Source organism: Oncorhynchus gorbuscha, linkage group LG10 (genome assembly GCF_021184085.1).
Source record: "Oncorhynchus gorbuscha isolate QuinsamMale2020 ecotype Even-year linkage group LG10, OgorEven_v1.0, whole genome shotgun sequence".
NCBI lineage: Eukaryota > Metazoa > Chordata > Actinopteri > Salmoniformes > Salmonidae > Oncorhynchus > Oncorhynchus gorbuscha.
This window is the reverse complement of record NC_060182.1, coordinates 63,994,245-64,015,153: the sequence shown is the minus strand read 5'-3', so window position 1 is coordinate 64,015,153 and position 20,909 is coordinate 63,994,245. Positions and strand designations below refer to the sequence as shown.

Here is a 20,909-nt window from a genome sequence, read left to right as displayed (position 1 = left end):
TCGAACTCTTCCGGCTCGAAAATTCTAAAACACAGCTGTAGTGCATAATTATGTCTGAAACACCCTCCATCAATCATAGTTATGCAGGGAAACTGGAAAAACACCCTACATTGTGTCTAGCAGTGAAGTTTCCCTTTAAAAATCTACCAAGAACCATGATTTAAAAATATATATATAAATGTAAAGCCCAAAAGGTAGACTACCATTATGTCAGATCGTGAAATGGTTGTTCAAATACGATTTTACCTGGCCAAATTAGATGGCCTGCAAAAAATAGGAACTACATTTTTTTATGCACAAAACATCAACGTGGACTGCAGTGAGAATTCACTTTCTTTCGATAATTATTTTGTCATTTATCTGCAGAAAAACGTTGAGCTCAAAAAGCAGTAGCAGCAGTATGCAAATCAGGGAGCCAAATTAACGTATCTTTCACCGATGCTATTATTTTCCCTGCGTTCACCAAAAAAATCCGTTCGCGAACGACCAAATCATTGCATGCAAATAGAAGAGCGCAATTATGCTCCTAGTGGCCATGGTCAGAACTGAGAGCTTACTGTATCAGAGCAGAATGGAGGAAAGTTAGGTGAAGTTGATAACGATGAAGATGCATTAAGTTCTGTTCTAAAATACTTGTCACGTTACATATTGGGGGTTCTCATGAGAGAAACAAGTGTATAGGTCTACTGCACCTTGAACAAGCGGAGTTGGTGCGTTTGGCTACTTCATCCTCTTCCGTGGTACGCACTCCCCGCATTGACAAAGAGGACAGATCCAGTGCGCGGTAGGCTACAGCGGGAAGGTAGGCGAGGAGGATATACCATTGATTATATTCGCACGAGAAGGAAAAGAAAGGGATACAAATAAATAATTATACCTTTAAGTTTAAAGGGTGTGTAGGCCTACAGTTGATTTTTTTTCTCTGATTAAAAAGCGTGATAAATGCGTCGCTGTTTGGATAGAAAGACGTGTGTCTCGGCTAGAAAGACGTGTGTCTCGGCTAACTTTCACATTTCTTTGAGACGGGTTTCGTGTTGGTAGAAAAAACGAAATATTTTCTATTCTCCTCCCTTGTGTAAATATATACGTTGAGTTTTAGTATTTTTGATGGGACGACTGAGTTGCGCCTGTAAATTCATTGTAGGGGAAGGTGCGATTCTGTAACTCTAGGGCTACTTGCATTCAACTTAATTTGGCTATTAATCATCCAATTTACATATGGAAATGGACCTTCGTGTCTATTTAACATGGGAATCAATTCAAACGCCCAAAGCCACTGAGGTTTGAAAGATCTCCGTCATTAGTCAGCTACAAATAAGAATAATTAAAGTTGAGAACCACCAGCACCTCAGTCTCGTATTGGCACGCTTTGGACAGATCTCACTGACAGATTAGACGACCAAATTCATGATACGGGCACTGTTTTACTAAAGCTACAAAAATTGAGTTGTGGGATTCTATTGTCATTTGTTCTATCCCTCACTAAAATGTGCTTTGGTTTGTTGCAGACTTTTTGTTTTCACCCGAAGGTGGTGCAACATTCAAATGAACATGATGCAGAACTAAGATGTCTATCTAATGTTTAGTCTGGATATACACTCATGTCCTCTCTCTTACTGGGCATATGCAGGAGGGTCAGATACAAGTGACTGCTTTCCATGTGAAGCAAGTAATATTTTCCCATTGCAGTTCTCTTATCACTTTTAATATAGATTGGTGCCTCACCGAGAATTTGTTGAGAATTGCTGTGTGCGGGATGTGTTATTCATTGGTGCAACTTTTCCCTTGTGGAACATTACATAACAGTGCAGTGCCATATTAGAGATGATTAATCGCACTGATTGCTGTTGTGCAGGTCTCCTCTGCAGCCTCAGCTCTGTCCAGAGAGCCAAGAAAGGATAGGGCCACTGGCGTGTTGTCTACTTTCCCACTGCATCATGGGTAACTTCTCCAGCAAGGACAGCCATGGACCCACAGGTACCCTCTGCCCCCCCCCCCGTACACACACACACACTCCTCACTTAACCTGTCAACCCTCCTGATGTGCTGAACAGCTGCCTCTGAAGTCTTTTGACTTTTCCTTCAGAGAACAAAGACAGCATACCCAGAGGGATGCTCACAAACCTATTTCAGCTTTTAGTCAATGGTGAAAAGACCGAATGGGGATGGACAGAGAGAGGCATTAATAGAGAGAAGCAATGAGACAAGAGTGAGGAGAGACTGGATCCATCTCTGCATTTGTGTTCCCCAATCTCCAGAGTGTGTGTGGGTCAGGGGGTAGGAATCTTGGCTTGGTTCCTGTGTGTGTGTGTGTGTGTGTGTATGTGTGTGTGTGTTGCTCGGTGGTCATTCTCCTCGCGTCCCCTTGCGATTTGTCAGGCTTTTGCTACCCAAGCTGTGATGAATCTGCAGAATTCCCCGGCTCAGCACAAGGGCAACGGATTAATCATGGGAAGCCTAATGCTGGCAGACTGATGCATACACACATTATGGCTTGGAATGGGTGACTAGAAGTCAGCGGTGGAAGTGGGAAGTTACGGCCAGTCACTGAATTTGCTGTGGGTTAGATTGACATGATTATGATGCATCACTTTCCATAACTTGTATTGTGGAACTCTTATCGGGAATGATATGAATTAAGCCTAGAGAATATCTGTTTAAACCAAGGACAAAGGAGGATTTAGGGTCAGTGGTGGTATAGATCAGCAGCACAGTGCAGAGGAACGTGTGTCTCTTGACAAGCAATGGCCCATTCATCCTGAGAATGACGGCCTGAGTATTGTGGGGGGGTTGACGGTCTGGATTAGTCACAAAGGCAGCATTGCATGCCATCACACGATACATGCCCAACCAGTGACCACTGCACTCAATCTCTCACCCTCTCGTTGGCTGTCTGTCTGGCTGTGTCTCTTACTCACACTTGTGCTGTTGCTCTTATTCTCTCCAGGGCCCAACTTGGATGTGTTCCACACCCCCCCTACTTCTCCAGTGACCTCCACCCTGCCTGCTCTCACTCAGATCACACCCTCTACACCAGGCCAGCCGGTCCCAGCCACAGCTCCGGCCCCAGCTCCAGCCCTAGCCCTAAGTGGGAAGAGACTACTACCCTCCCTGCCTGTCAGCCCAGGCTACTCTGTGATTGGTCCTGGGCTTATCTCCCTGCAGGGCAAGACAGGAAGTGATGCAGCAGCACCTGAAAGGCGGGTTGTGACGGGGCGTAATGGAGGACCCACCTGCTCTACTCCCAGGAGTCCTGTATCCCAGGGGAATAGCTCAATGATTAGCCCCACTAAGAGTCTTCCATCTCTGGATAGCCCCTTGTTTTCAGCCGGCCCGGTCAGCCCCTCTGACCATAGCTGGAAGGAAAAGGACAGTGGACTGAGCACATCCATGTTGGAGGTCCGTAGGACTGCAGACAACCAGGGAGAGCTGGAGAGATTGGTGGAGGAGTGTAGGACAGCACTGGGTCTCAGCCCCAGTCAGTATGCTGCTCTGAGCAGCGTGGGTAAGAGCAGCACATACTGTACATAGACATTAACAGACCCTCTTTCTAGCAATGCCTAAAATAATCCCACAATGCCGTATTTCTGAAATGTATGATCTCATACCTCTGAACAAACACATTTTTCTCTTCTCCTCTCTCTCACTTTCTTTTTTCTCTCTCCCCATCTAGTAGATGTATTGAAGCATCTGCTAGTGGAACGTCAGACGTTGACCGTAGAGGTCCAGAGTCTGAGGGAGACCATGCAGGTGAGAAAGATTAACAACACATTCCAGTAAACAATGAACTGACCTGTTTCCAAATCAGGATACAGATTCTACATAGTGTAACCCTTCAGCTTTAGCCTAGTCCCAGATTGACTAATGCTTTAGCCAACTCTTCCAACTATTGTTGTCATGCCATGGACTACCTTTGGCATGACAACAAAGGAGCACTGCAGAGAAGAGTTGGCTAAAGCACAAACAGATGTGGAGCGAGGGTCACCATTGCTACAAACTCAGACAATAGAACATGACAGATTCCCTTCCTTTAATCTAAGTACTAAGCTCAGGTGTGTTTTTAGGTTGGACAACTACTTTGTTTTAGGTGTTGCTACTGTTCTTTATTTAGCATTTGTCTAAGTATACTGAATACAAATATAAATGCAACATGCAACAATTTCATTGATTTTACTGATTTACAGTTCATTTGAGGAAATCAGTCTATTGAAATAAATAAATTCTTTAGGCCCTTATCTATGGATTTCGCATGACTGGGTGTATAGATATGCACAATTGTCCTCTCAATGGATCTTGTCACTGTATTTTTGGGCATTCAAATTGCCATCGATAAAATGCAATTGTGTTCGTTGTCCGTAGCTTATGCCTGCCCATACCGTAACCCCACTGTCACCATGGGGCACTCTGTTCACAACGTTGACATCAGCGAACTGCTTGCCCAAACAACGCCAAACACGTGGTCTGCGGTTGTGTGGCTGGTTGGACGTACTGCCAAATGAACTGAAATGACATTGGAGGCTGCTAATGGTAGAGAAATGAACATGACATTTTCTGGCAACAACTCTGGTGGACATTCCTGCAGTCAGCATGCCAATTGCACACTCCCTCAACTTGAGACATCTGTGGCATTGTGGTGTTTGACAAAACTGCACATTTTAGTGTGGTCTTTAATTGTCCCACACAAGGTGCACCTGTGTAATGATTATGCTGTTTAATCAGCTTCTTCATATGGCACACCTGTAAGGTGAATGGATTATCTTGGCAAAGGAGAAATACTTACTTACAGGGATATAAAAAATGTGTGCACAAAATTTTAGAGAAATAAGCTTTTTGTGCGTATTGAACATTTCTGGGATCTTTTATTTCAGCTCAGGAAACATGGCACCAACACTTTACATTTTGCATTTATAGCTGAAGTCGGAAGTTTACATACACCTTAGCCAAATACATTTAAACTCAGTTTTTCACAATTCCTGACATTTAATCCTAGTAAAAATGTCCTGTCTTAGGTCAGTTTTCCTGGTCATTATGGCCAAACAGTTCTTTAAATTTTGTTTCATCAGACCAGAGGACATTTCTCCAAAAAGTACGATCTTTGTCCCCATGTGCAGTTGCGAACCGTAGTCTGGCTTTTTTATGGCGGTTTTGGAGCAGTGGCTTCTTCCTTGCTGAGCGGCCATTCAGGTTATGTTGATATAGGACTCGTTTTACTGTGGATATAGATACGTTTGTACCTGTTTCATCCAGCATCTTCACAAGGTCCTTTTTCTGTTGTTCTGGGATTGATTTGCACCAAAGTACATTAATCTCTAGGAGACAGAACGTGTCTTCTTCCTGAGAGGTGTGACAGCTGTGTTGGTCCCATGGTGTTTATACTTCCGTACTATTGTTTGTACAGATGAACGTGCTACCTTCAGGAATTTGGAAATTGCTCCCAAGGATGAACCAGACTTGTGGAGGTCTACAATTCTTTTTCTGGGGTCTTGGCTGATTTCTTTGGATTTTCCCATGATGTCAAGCAAAGAGGCACTGAGTTTGAAGGTCGGCCTTGAAATACATTCACATGTACACCTCCAATTGACTCAAATGATGTCAATTAGCCTATCAGAAGCTTCTAAAGCCATGACCTACTTTTCTGGAATTTTCCAAGCTGTTTAAAGGCACAGTCAACTTAGTGTATGTAACTTCTGACCCACTGGAATTGTGATACAGTGAATTATTAGTGAAATAATCTCTGTAAACAATTGTTGGAAAAATGACATGTCATGCACAAAGTAGATGTCCTAACCGACTTGTCAAACTATAGTTTGTTAACAAGAAATGTGTGGAGTGGTTGAAAGACAAGTTTTAATGACTCCAACTTAAGTGTATGTAAACGTCCGACTTAAACTGTATTTTTGTTCATTGTACTTGGAGAGGTGTATTGGGGAGAGTTTTTGGTGGATAAGTTTAGAAACATAAACAGGAAATGACACAATCCCAGAGGCAGAGGTTGCAGCTGGGGTTTACCGCATGGAACCTCTTAGCTCAGGAGATAACAACAAAATACATCCTGTCATCTCCACCCAGAAATGGAACAGAGCAAGGGCCTCTGGGAGACGCAGTCCTGCTAAATGGCCTCTTCCTGTCCTAGACCCCTCCTGAGATCCTGAGGAGTCAAGGAGAAAATGCTCTAAGATAATCTTGATCTCCCCTTTATGCACAAACACACACAACTGTACATACTGTATATACATACAGTGCCTTCAGAAAGTATTCATACCCCTTGGCTTAGTCCACATTTAGTAGTGTTACAGCCTGAATTCAACATTTATTTCATTGATTTTCTTGCTCATCTACTCACAATACCCGATAAGCACAAAGTGACAACATGTTTTCAGATATTTTAGAAAATTGAATGAAATACAAAAATATCTGATTTACATAAATATTCACACCCCTGAGTCAATACATGTTAGGCTCACCTTTGGCAGCGATTCCAGCTGTGAGTCTTTCTGAGTAAGTGCTTTGCACACCTGGATTGTACTATATTTTCACATTTATAAAAAATAATCAATCTTCAAGCTGTTAAGTCTGTTGTAGATCATTGCTAGACATCCAATTATTTTCATGTCTTGCCATAGATTTTCAAGCCGATTTCAAGTCAAAACTATCTAGGCCACTCGGGAACATTCAATGTTGTCTTGGTAAGCAACTTGTGTATATTTGGCCTTGTTTTAGGTCAGTGATTCCTAAACGCTCTTGGTTAATGTACCACCAATTACATTTTTGCTCTGCATGGAGTACCCCTGAAGTACCCCATCGTGCATTTTACCAGTAAGCCTACGGTCTCATGAGTCTTCTCAAGTACCCCTGGTTGGGAAACACTGTTTTACGTTATTGTTCTGCTGAAAGGTGAATTTGTCTCCCAGTGTCTGTTGAAAAGCACACCCTCCAGAAATGTGCTTAGCTCTTAGCTTTGTTTTTACCCTAAAAAAAACTCCCTTCCCAGTGACAAGCATACCCATAACATGATGTAGCCACAACCATACTAGGAAATATTTAGTGGTATTCAGTGCTGTGTTGGGTTTTTCCCCGAAGATAAGGCTTTGTAGTCTTTGCCACATTCTTTTGCAGTTTTACTTTAGTACTTAATTCAAACAGGATGCATGTTTTGGAATATTTTACTCTATCAATTAGGTTAGTATTGTGGAGTTACTACAATGTTGTTTATCCATTCTCAGTTTTCTACTATCACAGCCATTAAACTCTTAACTGTTTTAAAGTCACCATTGGCCTCATAGTAAAATCCCTAAGTGGTTTCCTTCCTTTCGGGCAACTGAGTTAGAAGGACGCCTGTATCTTTGTAGTGACTGGGTGTATTGATACAGCATCCACAGTGTAGTTAATAACATCACCATGCTCAAAGGGATATTCATTGCCGCTCGCTCGCTCCCTCTCGCTCTCCCGTGCCGCTCGCTCGCTCCCTCTCGCTCTCCCGTGCCGCTCGCTCGCTCCCTCTCGCTCTCCCGTGCCGCTCGCTCGCTCCCTCTCGCTCTCCCGTGCCGCTCGCTCGCTCCCTCTCGCTCTCCCGTGCCGCTCGCTCGCTCCCTCTCGCTCTCCCGTGCCGCTCGCTCGCTCCCTCTCGCTCTCCCGTGCCGCTCGCTCGCTCCCTCTCGCTCTCCCGTGCCGCTCGCTCGCTCCCTCTCGCTCTCCCGTGCCGCTCTCTCGCGCTCCCAAGGCTCTTCTCACTACCCCTCCCTCCCTCCCTCCCTCACACTCAAACGACCTCACAACTGTTGCTCCCTCCTGATCCCACCTCTGCCCTTCGTCTTCTCTGTCTAGCCCCTCTTTCCTGTCCTTTACGTCCACTCCTCCTTCTCACCAAACCAATGTCCCGTTCATCCACCCGGTCTCTTTCCCGGTCTATTGCGCCTGTCCATGTGGTTGGGTAGGTGGGCTGATCTTTTCCCATGGATTAAATAGCTCTCAGATCTGCTCTGGGATCAGTTCCAGTTGGACAGTGCTGCAGATTTCCAGGTTTGAGCTGGTTTTGGCTCTGAAACTGAGGTTGAATATGTTTTACATGCCAAATGAAAGTTGTGTGTCAAATTTGCAATGCAGAATAAATGGTTGCGGCTGGGGAGAAGTTAGATATCCTGTGTGTGGGGGGTGGTAGAAGCACTGTCTTTGATCTAGATGTGTCTAGTGTGGGTGAGTGTATCCACAGGCCTTGTAGGGACTGCTGTTGAACTGAGTTGGTCTCTTAATGAGTATCAGAGTGTATGGGAACTGGTTGTTCAATACACCCAAGTGAGTGTGGAAAGTTGCATAAAACCCACGGCGAGTGGGGACACAGATTAGGGGTCTGGGTGTGGAAGTGAACGGAGGCTTGGGGACAGACGGATGGTTCTCTCTGTCTCTCTCACACATACACCAGCTGAGAGAGACACACAACTGGAATAACCACAACCCTCCTGGAGAGACTATGCGGCATGTGTCGGTGCATACGAGTCTGTGCCTGTGGTGGATCACTAGGAATTCCCGAGAGGGAGTATGTGTGCGTCTAAGGGAGAATCAACAGTGTTATCTCTCTGTGTGTGAGGAGTGCCCCCTCCTGTTTCCCGTCTAAGACGTGCCCTATTTGGACACGCTGACAGTTAGCTGTACAGGCAGGATGCAGATCAGAGGCTACTACAGGACTGGGTGGTTTAGTCTAATGGTTTCCCATTGTGTTCTTGTCTCCCCTCTGGCATTATGAGTTGCATCATGTGTACTAATAAAAAGCACTTCGTGTCTGCTGCCATAAGGCAGTTTAAACTCTGAGGCTTTGAATCAAAGAATGGAAGAATGGGTTGTTCAGCGGTCTAAAGTTTACTGTGTTAGAGAGAGTGGTGAACTTCACTTTGTGCTTGTGTTGGAAGAGAAATGACCAAGGAGAGGTGTGTGACTCTCTGTCCAATGACGACATAATGGACCCCAGCTGTGGCCTAGAGTCGCTGGTCAGATGAGGAAACGAGCTGGCTCTAGTCTCTCCTCCTCCGCGTCTCTATCCATTCTTCATTTAATTACCAAACAAGGCAACCCCTCCACTCCTCCACACTCCCACATTTCTCCGCGGGGTCACATTGCAATGCTCAAACCCATTCTGCACTGATTCCATCTGTGCATGTTACTTTGTGCCGTTGCATGTTTGGTAACTGGATAGTGCTGTATTTCGGCTGCTCAACAGATTTTCTCAGTGTTCCTTATCATTTTACCTTTTGGCTCAGCAACTCTGCTTGAGAGCCTGTGTTTTTTATTTATTTCTACCTTTTATCCACAGGGCAGTGTTTGCATAGCTAGGGCAGGCTCTTCAGGGTGTACGTTTGTCGATAGTGGCGTTCTCACCTGGTCTCGTCTCCTGCATCTGCACTCAATAGAAAATAAATATGTGAAGAAAACATGGCGGAAGTTTACTGGTACGTTACTTCGGTGCAGTTCTTTTTAATATCCGTGCAAGTGAGGTAACACGCGGACTAAACCGTCTCCGCGCTTGCGTCCCCCTATTATTATTATTATTATAATTATTATTATTATTATTTTATTTTATTTTTTATTTTTTTGTCTATTCCCACCGGACACGTTCGTGACACGCAAGTTAAAATAGCAAAACCAACTGTGAACCATCTGTATTACGCCTAACAAAAGATATAAACACAACATGCAACAATTTCAAAGATTTTATAAGGAAATAGTCATTAGGTCCTAATATGTACGGTGCCTTCAGACCCCTTGACTTTTTCCACATTTTGTTACGTTACAGCCTTACTTTAAAATGTTCCCCATCAATCTACAAGCAATACCCCATAATGAGACACATTTTTGCAAATGTATTACATATTAAAAATGCATTACATTTGCTTAGGTATTCATACCCTTTACTCAGTACTTTGTTGAAGCATCCTTGGCAGCGATTACAGACTTAAGTCTTCTTGAGTATGACTCTACAAGCTTGGCACCCCTGTATTTGGGGAGTCTCCCATTTCTCTCAGCAGATCCTCTTATGCTCTGTCAGGTTTGATGGGAGCGTCGCTGCACAGCTATTTTCAGGTCTCTCCAGAGATCTTCGATCGGGTTCAAGTCCAGGCTCTGGCTGGGCCACCCCATGACATTCAGAGACTTGTCCCGAAGCAACTCCTGCGTTGGCCTGGCTGTGTGCTTAGGTTCGTGGTACTGTTGGATGGAGAACATTCGCCACAGTGAGGTCCTAAGCGCTCTGGAGCAGGTTTTAAATCAAGGATCTATCTATACTTTGCTCTGTTCATATTTCCCTCGATCCTGACTAGTCTCCCAGTACCTGCCGCTGAAAAACATCCCCACAGTATGATGCAGCCACCACCATGCTGAACTCTAGGGATGGTCCCAGGTTTCCTCCAGACGTGACGCTTGGCACTCAGGCCAAAAAGTTAAATCTTGGTTTCATTAGACCAGAGAATCTTGTTTCTCATGGTCTGAGAGTCCTTTAGGTGCCTTTTGGCCAACTCTAAGCTGGCTGTCATGTGCCTTTTACTGAGGATTGGCCTTTGTCTGGCCATAAAGGCCTGATTTGGTGGAGTGCTGCAGAGATGGTTGCTGCAGCTGAGCTCAATTTTGAGTCGTTTTGCAGAAGGTCTGAATGGTTCTGTTTTTATTTTTGCATTTGCCAAACATTCTAAAAAACAATCTGTTTTTGCTTTGTCATTATGGGGTATTGTGTGTAGATTGAGGAAAAACTATTTTAATCAGTTTTATAATAAGGCTGTAATGTAATAAAATGTGGAGAAAGTCAAGAGTTCTGAATATTTTCAGAATACACCATATTTCACATGACTGGGATTACAGATATGCATCCGTTGGTCAGATACCTTTATAATAAAAAAAGTAGGGTCGTGGATCAGAACCAGCCAGTATCTGGTGTACCCAGCATTTTCCTCATGCAGCACGACACATCTCCTTCGCATAGAGATCTGTTCTATTTTAACGCTTGGCTACGCATACTCGTTTACGCAGTTAGGTCGTGTTTGGTTTATTTTGCTTGCTTCACGCAGCGCTGTCAGTTTGGTTAGCATGTTAGTTGACGAAGCCACTTTGCGACGCACAATCTGGTATTGGTATCTTTTCTATCCACCCTTTCTCGTGAGTTTACTGTATGTGATAGCCTGCTGCATTGCTGTGGTATGATTTCTTCTCCCTGTGTTCAACTTGTGTGATTCATTAGAAATTCAGCAATAACCTCTGAATCATAGCCCCGTTGGAGTAAGGGCAGTAAAACAACTCACACATTCCAGGTTAGTGGATCTGAGCCAGTGCACCTGAATGGGGCCAGGGCTGTTTACAGCAATGCGTTTGCACGGGTCTCGATGTGGCTCATTTGATTCGCTAGATCCACTCCTCTAAACATGCTAAGACTTGCCTCCGTCTCATCCCATCCAGCTGTTAGTTTTTGAAGGCCTAATGGACATTTAATCATTTAAATCGTATAGTCTCTAGAGGTGCTGTGTATGATGTGATGCTGGCAGACAGGGCCTGATTAAGAAATCTTTGGCAATGTGGCGTAGGCTACAGTTCAGCAGAGGCGTTTTTAGGATTTCCACACATGGGGATTTTGATTTTAGTCTTGAGAAAAAAAATCTGATTTAAAAAAAAATGCATTTCATGGAATTCTACGTCATTTACATGACAGGAGACATTAGCTGAATCTGAATTTTTTTATACCACCTAAATGAGATCAAACTGAGATCAATCTGGTATTGAAGCGACACAACATTAGGAGGATATATATATATATATATATAATACACACACACACAGTTGAAGTCGGAAGTTTACATACACCTTAGCCAAATACATTTCAACTGTTTTTCACAATTCCTGACATTTAATCCTAGTAAAATTTCCCTGCTTTAGGTCCGTTAGGATCACCACTTTATTATAAGAATGTGACATGTCAAAATAATAGTAGAGAATTTATTTATTTCATCACATTCCCAGTGGGTCAGAAATTTATATACACTCAATTATTATTTGGTAGCATTGCCTTTGTTGTTTAACTTGGGCCAAATGTTTTGGGTAGCCTTCCACACCTTCAACAATAAGTTGGGTGAATTCTGTCCCATTCCTCCTGACAGAGATGGTGTAACTGAGTCAGGTTTGTAGGCCTCCTTGCTCACTCATGCTTTTTCAGTTATGCCCACACATTTTCTAAGGGTTTGAGGTCAGGGCTTTGTGATGGCCACTCCAATACCTTGACGTTGTTGGCCTTAAGACATTTTACCACAACTTTGGAAGTATGCTTGGGGTCATTGTCCATTTGGAAGACCCATTTGCGACTAAGATTTAGCTTCCTGACTGTCTTGAGATGTTGCTTCAATATATCCACAGAATTTTCCTTTCTCGTGATGTTATCTATTTTGTGAAGTGAACCAATCTCTCCTTTAGCAAAGCACCCCCACAGCATGATGCTGCCACCCCCGTGCTTCACGGTTGGGATGGTGTTCTTTGGCTTGCAAGCCTCCCCATTTTTCCTCCAAACATAACGATGGTCATTATAGCCAAACAGTTCTATTTTTGTTTCATCAGACCAGAGGACATTTCTCCAAATAGTACGATCTTTGTCTCCATGTGCAGTTGCAAACCGTAGTCTGGCTTTTTTATGACGGTTTTGGAGCAGTGGCTCCCTCTTTGCTGAGTGGCCTTTCAGGTTATGTTGATATAGGGCTCATTTTACTGTGGATATAGATACTGTTTTACCTGTTTCCTCCAGCATCTTCAAGTTCTTTTGCTGCTGTTCTGGGATTGATTTGCACTTTTCGCACCAAAGTACGTTCATCTCTAAGAGACAGAACGCGTCTCCTTCCTGAGCAGTATGACGGCTGCCCTGTCCCATGGTGTTTATACTTGCGTACTATTGTTTGTGCAGATGAACGTGGTACCTTCAGGCGTTTGGAAAATTCTCCCAAGGATGAACCAGACTTGTGGAGGTCTACAATTACTTTTCTGAGGTCTTGGCTGATTTTGTTTTTGATTTTCCCATGATGTCAAGCAAAGAGACACTGAGTTTGAAGGTAGGCCTTGAAATACATTCACAGGTACACATCCAATTGACTCAAATGATGTCAATTAGCTTTAGAAGCTTCTAAAGCCATGTTGTCATTTTCTAGAACTTTCCAAGCTGTTTAAAGGCACAGTCAACTTAGTGTATGTAAACTTCTGACACACCGGAATTGTGATACAGTGAATTATAAGTGAAATAATCTGTCTGTAAAAAATTGTTGGATAATGACTTGTCCTAACCACCTTGCCAAAAACTATAGTTTAAGAAGAAATTTGTGGAGTGTTTGAAAAACAAGTTTTAATGACTCCAACCTAAGTGTATGTAAACGTCTGACTTCAAGTGTAAGTATGTCTGTATTGGACTCATCAGACCAAAGGACAGATTTCCACCGGTCTAATGTCCATTGCGCGGGTTTCTTGGCTGAAGTAGTCTCTTCATCTTAGTGGTGTTATTTAGTAGTAGTTTCTTTGCAGCAATTCGACCAAGAAGGCCTGATTCACTGTCTCTGAACAGTTGATGTAGAGATGTGTCTGTTACTTGAACTGTAAAGCATTTATTTGGGTTGCAATCTGAGGTGCAGTTAACTCTAATGAACTTATCCCCTGCAGCAGAGGTAATGCTGTGTCTTCCTTTCCTGTCCTCGTGAGAGCCAGTTTCATCATAGCACTTGATGGTTTTTGTGACTGCACTTTAAAAGTTCTTGAAATGTTTTGAGAAATGTTTTGAATTGACTGACCTTCATGTCTTAAAGTAATGATGGACTGTTGTTGAGCTTATTTGAGCTGTTCTTGCCCTAATATGGACTTGGTCTTTTCCCAAATAGGGCAATCTTTTGTATACCACTCCTACCTTGTCACAACACAACTGATTGGCTCAAACACATTAAGAAGGATAGATTCCTTCTTAATTCCACAAATAAACTTTTAACCAGGCACACCTGTTAATTGAAATGCATTCCAGGTGTCTACCTCATGAAGCTGGTTGAGAGAATGCCTGGAGTGTGCAAAGCTGTCATCAAGGCAAAGGCTGGCTCCTATTGAAGAATTTCAAATATAAAATATATTTGGATTTGTTTAACACTTTTTGCTTACTACATGATTCCATTTGTGTTATTTCCTAGTTTTGACGTCTTCACTATTATTCTCGAATGTACAAAATAGTACAAATTAAGAAAAAGCCTTGTCAACTTTTGGCTGGTACTATATGTAGGAGCCTCCACTGCTCAGATGAGGAAGGAGAGTTGTCCTTTTTAGTTAACTATACTAAATATATTCACGTAACCAAATAATTGGTTAAAACACAGTTTTACAAAGAAGGTCTACAGTAGCCTCAGCAGCACTCTGTAGGGTAGCACCATGGTGTAGCTGGTGGACAGCTAGATTCTGTCCTCTTCTGGGTACATTGACCTTAATGCAAAACCTAGGAGGCTCATCATTCTCATCCCCTTCCATAGACTTACACAGTAATGATGACAACTTCCAGAGGGTGTCCTCCAACTTATTAGATCTCTTGCAGGGTGAACTGACCTCTTGTCCACCCAATCAGATCATTAATATAGTACTGAAAGCATAAGCTAAAGCTAGCTAGCAGTGCATAAAATGTTGTGAGTTCGTGACTCAGATGGAGGGAAATTTTATCGCTACAGCATAGAATAACAATTCTGTGCTTCCAACTTTGTGGCAACATTTTGGGGAAGGCCCTTTCCTGTTCCAGCATTACAATGCCCTGTGCACAAAGCGAGGTCCATACAGAAGTGGTTGGTCGAGATCAGAATGGAAGAACTTGACTGGCCAGCCGGAGCACTGACCTCAACCCCATCGAACACCTTTGGGATGAATTGGAACACAGTGCGAACCAGACCACTAACTCTCTTGTGGGTGACTGGAAGCAAGTCCCCGCAGCAATGTTCCAACGTCTAGTGGAAGGCCTTCCTAGAAGAGTGTAGGCTGTTAGAGCAGCAAAAAGGGGACTCCATATTAATGCCCATAATTTAGGAATAAGATGTTCGATGAGCAGGTGTTCACATACTTTTGGCCATGTGTACGTTTGTTTCAGCCCAGCCCTAACACAACCAATTCAACCTATGGATTGTTCTTCATAGTAGAACTGTCACTGTCTTCCTTTCTGCAGACTGAGAGAGGGGAGTGGCAGCAGTTCCAGTCTGACCTGCAGGTGGCAGTAGCGGTGGCCGACCGGCTGAGGGCCGAGGCCGAAGAGGAACTGAGCGTGCTCAGAACGGCTCAGAAGGATACAGAGCGAGAGCTGGCGGCAGCCCAGCAGAGATGGGAAGAGACTGATGGGCAGCTGGTCATCCTGCGAGGAGAGCTGAAGGAGAGCAGGCAGAGACTGGCCCACCTCACCCAGAACCAGGGGCCAGGACAGGCCAAGACCCAGGGCAAGGAGGGTACCACTGGGGAGGTCAGCACACCTGAGCCCCAGGAAGGAAGCCACCGGGGCAGGGACAGGGGAATCGGCAGGGTGGGCCAAGGAGGAGATGGAGATATGGGGAAGAGGAGCCAGGAAGAAGTGAATAAGAATGTGGTTGTGGAAGAGGCTAGGACAGACACTAAGGTCGTGGCCAACCGGTACTTGATGAAGGTGACCAATGAGGAGAGGAGTGCAGAGGAGGGGTGTGATGTGAGGGAGACGCGACGTATGCTCGCACAGGAGAGGTCAAGGTGAGTACCAGGATGACTACCTGTTTGAAGGATTTCAACTATACATGAACTTAAATGAATGTTCATGTCCATGATTTTATATAGCTGGCTATTCTAGCTACAGTTGAAGTCGGAAGTTTACATGAACCTTAGCCAAATACATTTAAACTCCGTTTTTAGGATCTTTATTTTAAGAATGTGAAAGGTCAGAATAATAGAGATCTATTTCAGCTTTTATTTCTTTCATCACATTCCCAGTGGGTCAGAAGTTTACATACCCTCAATTAGTATTTGGTAGCACTGCCTTTAATTGTTTAACTTTGGTCAAATGATTTGGGTAGCCTTCCACAAGCTTCCCACAATAAGTTGGGTGAATTTTGGCCCATTCCTCCTGACAGAGCTGGTGTAACTGAGTCAGGTTTGTAGGCCTTATGGCTCGCACATGTTTTTTCAGTTCTGCCCACAAATCTTCAGTAGGATTGAGGTCCGGGCTTTGTGATGGACACTCCAATACCGTGACGTTGTTGGCTTTAAGACATTTTGCCACAACTTTGGAAGTGTGCTTGGGGTCATTGTCCATTTGGAAGACCCATTTGCGACCAAGCTTTAACATCCTGACTGATGTCTTGAGATGTTGCTTCAATATATCCACACAATTTTCTTTCTCATGATGCAGTCTATTTTGTGAAGTGCAGCAAAGCACCCCCACAACATGATACTGCCACCCCCATGCTTCACGGTTGGGATGATGTTCTTCGGCTTGCAAGCTCCCCCTTTTTCCTCCAAACATAACGATGGTCATTATGGCAAAACGGTTCTATTTTTGTTTCATCAGACCAGAGGACATTTGTAAATGTACGATCTTTGTCTCCATGTGCAGTTGCAAACCGTAGTCTGGCTTTTTTATGGCGGTTTTGGAGCAGTAGCTTCTTCCTTGCTGAGTGGCCTTTCAGGTTAAGTCGATTTAGGACTTGTTTTTACTGTGGATATAGATACTTTTTTACCTGTTTCCTCCAGCATCTTCACAAGGTCCTTGTTTTCCAGTTGTTCTGGGATTGATTTGCACTTTTCGCACCAAAGTATGTTCATCTCTAGGAGACAGAACGCGTCTCCTTCCTGAGCGGTATGACGGCCTGCTGTTCCCATGGTGTTTATACTTGCGTACTATTGTTTGTACAGATGAACGTCGTACCTTCAGCCGTTTGGAAATTGCTCTCAAGGATGAACCAGACTTGTGGAGGTTTACATTTTTTTCCCGGAGGTCTTTGCTGATTTCTTTTGATTTTTCCCATGATGTCAAGTAAAGAGGCACTGAGTTTGAAGGTCGGCCTTGAAATACATCCACATGTACACCTCCAATTGACTCATCTTGTCAATTAGCCTATCAGAAGCTTCTAAAGCCATGACATTTTCTGATATTTTCCAAGCTGTTTTAAAGGCAGTCAACTTAGTGTATGTAAACTTCTTACCCACTGGAGTTGGAATATAGTGAATTCTAAGTGAAATAATCTGTCTGTAAACAATTGTTTGGAAAATGACTTGTGTCATGCACAAAGTAGATGTCCTAACTGACTTCCCAAAACTGTAGTTTGTTAATAAGAAGTTTGTGGAGTGGTTGATAAATGCGTTTTAATGGCTCCAACATAAGTGTATGTAGACTTTCCACTTCAACTGTAAATCCAGACTGATTTTTGACTGCCATAATTTGTAAATCATAAACAGTTGCATAATCAGACGAATCGTTGTCTGGAGAGTTGAGCGGTTGTTGGAATGGAACTGACGTTCAGGCGGGACCCTTGAGGACATCGATTTGTAAAGAACCATGTTAACTTATTTTACTACTGGTACTGAAGGTGAAAGCTGAGAATAAAGTGTTTCAACAATGGTTAGCTTTGCTATCATGTCTGACCCCTGATGAACTGAACAACATATGGTTCTTCTCTGATCAGTGTGTCTGTGTGAGTTGAGTTCATCCAGTAATATCAAACGGCATTCCATGATTTCACAGAAGCCTTTCCAGACTACCCTCGTCTTCAGACTCGCCCACGGTACAGAATGGAACATCCCAGTCCAATACTGCCACAATAGTTGGGTCTACATTCAAGGTAGACCACTTAGAATTTGGGGTCCAACTGCTAGTCTGTCTCTCATAACCCTGCAAATATATAACCATTACTTTTCCAGCAGGTGGCGTCATTGCAATAGTTAGAATGTGTTTTGTGATCGACTAACGCCTTCACATGTTTTTGAAATTGAGGCACAACAATAAAATGTAAGGAATGTATGGTACAGTATGTAATAGCGTATGAATAGATATGATCTATGTTCTCTCACTTCAGAACCAAAGCCATACCAGAGGAAGAAGGGAGTTGGAAAGGCAAGGCAGCTGGTCCAGCACTCACACCGGTGTGTTTTGTGTTCCCCAATCAACCACGTGTCAGTGCGTTCGTTCCTACCACGACCCCTTGATCAGTAATGTAGCAGTTCAAATACATTCTACTGTCGTTTGTGTGTTTTACAGGGATACAGGAGGAGGCATTGAACCAGTACAACTCTGCCCTGACAGACCTGCCCCCTAACAAGGCTTCTAAGACCAGATCTCAGGACAGCTTCAGTCTGCTGCTGCGCCGCCATGGCGGCTCCAAGAGGAACTCTCTGCTGCGCTGGTGTCAGAACCGCACTCAGGGCTACAAGGTACCGTAACGCGATGTTTTGTTTTTGAATGGGGTCAGGAGAAAGAACGCTCGGTAGAGAATGTTGAACATTCCATATGTAATCAGTAAACACTCATTATGATACTTTCTTCGCCCTTTTTCTGCCCACGCTCACTCTATTTACAGAATATTGACATCACTAACTTCAGCAGTAGCTGGGCAGATGGTCTGGCCTTCTGTGCTCTGTACCACACCTACCTCCCCTCACGTATTCCCTACTGCACCCTTAGCCCTGACAGCAAGGTGGGTAACACACACATGCATAGCACACTTGAATGCAGTGCACACACACCTATTGATTAGCCTGTCAATCATGGTGCTAATTCTTTTATCCATAGAGGGAGAACCTCAGCCTGGCATTTAAGACTGGAGAGAATGTTGGAATCACAACATTACTTGTGAGTCGAGTCTCCGTTAATCAGAAGCTGTGTTCGTGTCATAACTCAATAGTGACTCAATAGTGAATGAGATGCTGCCGTATTGAAGTCCTCTGTGTTTTACAGACCATGGAGGAGATGCTGAGGGCTGGAGGACCAGACTGGCAAAGGGTTCTGGGATATGTGGAGAGCATGTACCATCACTTTGAGATGTAATGACTGTGTATGAGGGAAGCCTCGGAGGGGTTACAGTTCACTACTACTGGTTGAAGGAGAGGGAGTGTAACTCACCCTTCTACTAGCTGAGATGGTCATTAGCCAGGTTTCCATCCAACCAATTCATGTGGATGAATTGCCTGACGCATGAAAATGACCAGGTTGATGGAAAGAGGAAATGTTGGTACAATTTCATATATTTCAACAGGCAAGTTTTGTTCAACATGGTGGGATACTTTTGCGTCGGTACAATTAATTACGCGAGAAATGGTGTTAAACACCTTTTGTGTTCTAATATTCATATAATAATCAATCAATCATAATAATAATAATAATATATGCCATTTAGCAGACGCTTTTATCCAAAGCGACTTATGTTAAACATGGTCCCAAATGATATGTGGTGTACGACTCGGGAAAGCATGCAGTTTATTAAGCTACAGATGAAATAAGTTATGAACTTCACAGGGGGGGTGAAAGTGCACTGTGATAAGCTTGATGCTCCTTTCCAATATATTTCGAGGGTCTTATTCTAATTGATGCTTGGCTGCCGTTTTGACAAATAATCTCGATTTTACCCATAATAATCTCATCATGTAGGCCTAGGCTAGCCTATACCCGCACTGTGTCTGCCAGCTGTTAGCTAGCACACACGTGCCAAAACCAGAGTGGGTACTTTTGCTATGTAACGCAACAGTTTTTGGACAAAACCATCGGTTGAGTTGAAAATGCAATGGGAAACACATTACTTTTTAAAATTCAGTACATGGGAGTTTAAGCGCAAAATATATTTTTATATGTACTTAGGTCATCACGCACAGCATGTAATCCGCAACAAGTCAATTTGATGGAAACACGTCTGTGGTGAGAAAATGTGCCTATTGATTTTATAATATTCACATGAAAATCTGTGGCCAATTGGGATGGAAACCTAGCTAGTGATTGGCATCTAGCGAAAGTAAGTGTTTGTTGGCCAACAGAGCCCCGTTGTGGTCAGGAGTACAGGTGCCCTTTTTTCAGCAGTACCTTCTTAAGCTGCTGCTTTGTGTGCAGTGCCTTTTTTAATATCAGTTTTCCATTCCAAAGACTCATGTTTTCTATCAGTTTTTAGCACTCTGTAAATATGCACTTTTATAAGCACTTTGATGATTGTAATTTAAAAGGAAAGGAATGCATATATATATATACAGTCTGTCTTGCAATCCGTGGATGCTTATATGTAACTAAAATGTGATCGCTGACTACGTTGCCAAAGACTCAGAATAAATAAAATTGTCAATATAACGCTAACATTGTTTGTTCTGTACGGTCTCCACTGAGACTGAATTGCTTTATCACAGTGATTTGACTTGGGATATCTAAATGCATCTAAATACATCTAACTATTGCAGGCTTGTTCCTCCATAATCTTAGGTGAGACTTTATTTGGTCTTGCCTTTGTCTCCATCTACTGGTGTCGTCAAAGCTGACAAGCTATACCCATAGTCGCGCGCGCGCACACACACGCTGTACACACACGCCATGACCGTCTAGGACAACGTCACACATAGCCACGGCCCTCTTGACATCAAGATCACGTCCATTAATTACTTATTTGAATTAATCATGACAACCTTGAGACATCTGAATAATATTACTCAATAAGTCATCCGCAATAGCTCTCGGCTAGGGAGTTGTTTTGCGCCAACCTAACATTTGTTCCAAGTGGGTGATACTGAAAAAAGTTTATTTGAATGTGTGCAATAAAATATGCTATGATCAAATTATTACAAGCCTATCAGAATTTGGCATTATGGGTGGGGTTGGAGCCTTAACGACGTGTTGGTCTGGACTACAACACAGCAGAGAAAACATGGAGAGGATTTGGCTCCTGGGAGTTTGTGTGGCGCTG

At 43.4% G+C, this 20,909-nt stretch overlaps 1 protein-coding gene across 5 annotated transcripts; it reads left to right on the top strand.

Annotated features, from left to right (window-relative positions):
• The first annotated feature begins 70 nt into the window (after nt 1–70).
• Nucleotides 71–20,299, top strand: LOC124046343 (cytospin-A-like). 5 transcript variants are annotated; one of them, XM_046366619.1, is made up of 11 exons: nt 71–194; nt 1,856–1,977; nt 2,948–3,505; nt 3,674–3,750; nt 15,185–15,732; nt 17,720–17,816; nt 18,051–18,117; nt 18,233–18,405; nt 18,552–18,668; nt 18,764–18,823; nt 18,929–20,299. In XM_046366619.1, the coding sequence occupies exons 2-11, from the start codon at nt 1,938–1,940 to the stop codon at nt 19,016–19,018; spliced, it is 1,827 nt and encodes a 608-aa protein (XP_046222575.1). In that variant the 5' UTR covers nt 71–194; nt 1,856–1,937; the 3' UTR covers nt 19,019–20,299. The 5 variants fall into 5 exon arrangements, with proteins under 5 accessions (XP_046222575.1, XP_046222577.1, XP_046222576.1 ...); XM_046366621.1 differs by lacking the exon at nt 71–194 and adding an exon at nt 392–802 and having other exon boundaries at nt 3,677–3,750; XM_046366620.1 differs by lacking the exon at nt 71–194 and adding an exon at nt 394–740.
• Nucleotides 20,300–20,909: the final 610 nt, after the last annotated feature.

Excerpts from the sequence above, each read along its gene's own strand:
- LOC124046343 (XM_046366619.1), top strand. The coding sequence starts at position 1,938 with ATGGGTAACTTCTCCAGCAAGGACAGCCATGGACCCACAG. Across the intron at positions 17,817-18,050 it reads TAGTTGGGTCTACATTCAAG|AACCAAAGCCATACCAGAGG; the intron begins GTAGACCACTTA and ends CTCTCACTTCAG. Across the intron at positions 18,118-18,232 it reads CTGGTCCAGCACTCACACCG|GGATACAGGAGGAGGCATTG; the intron begins GTGTGTTTTGTG and ends TGTGTTTTACAG.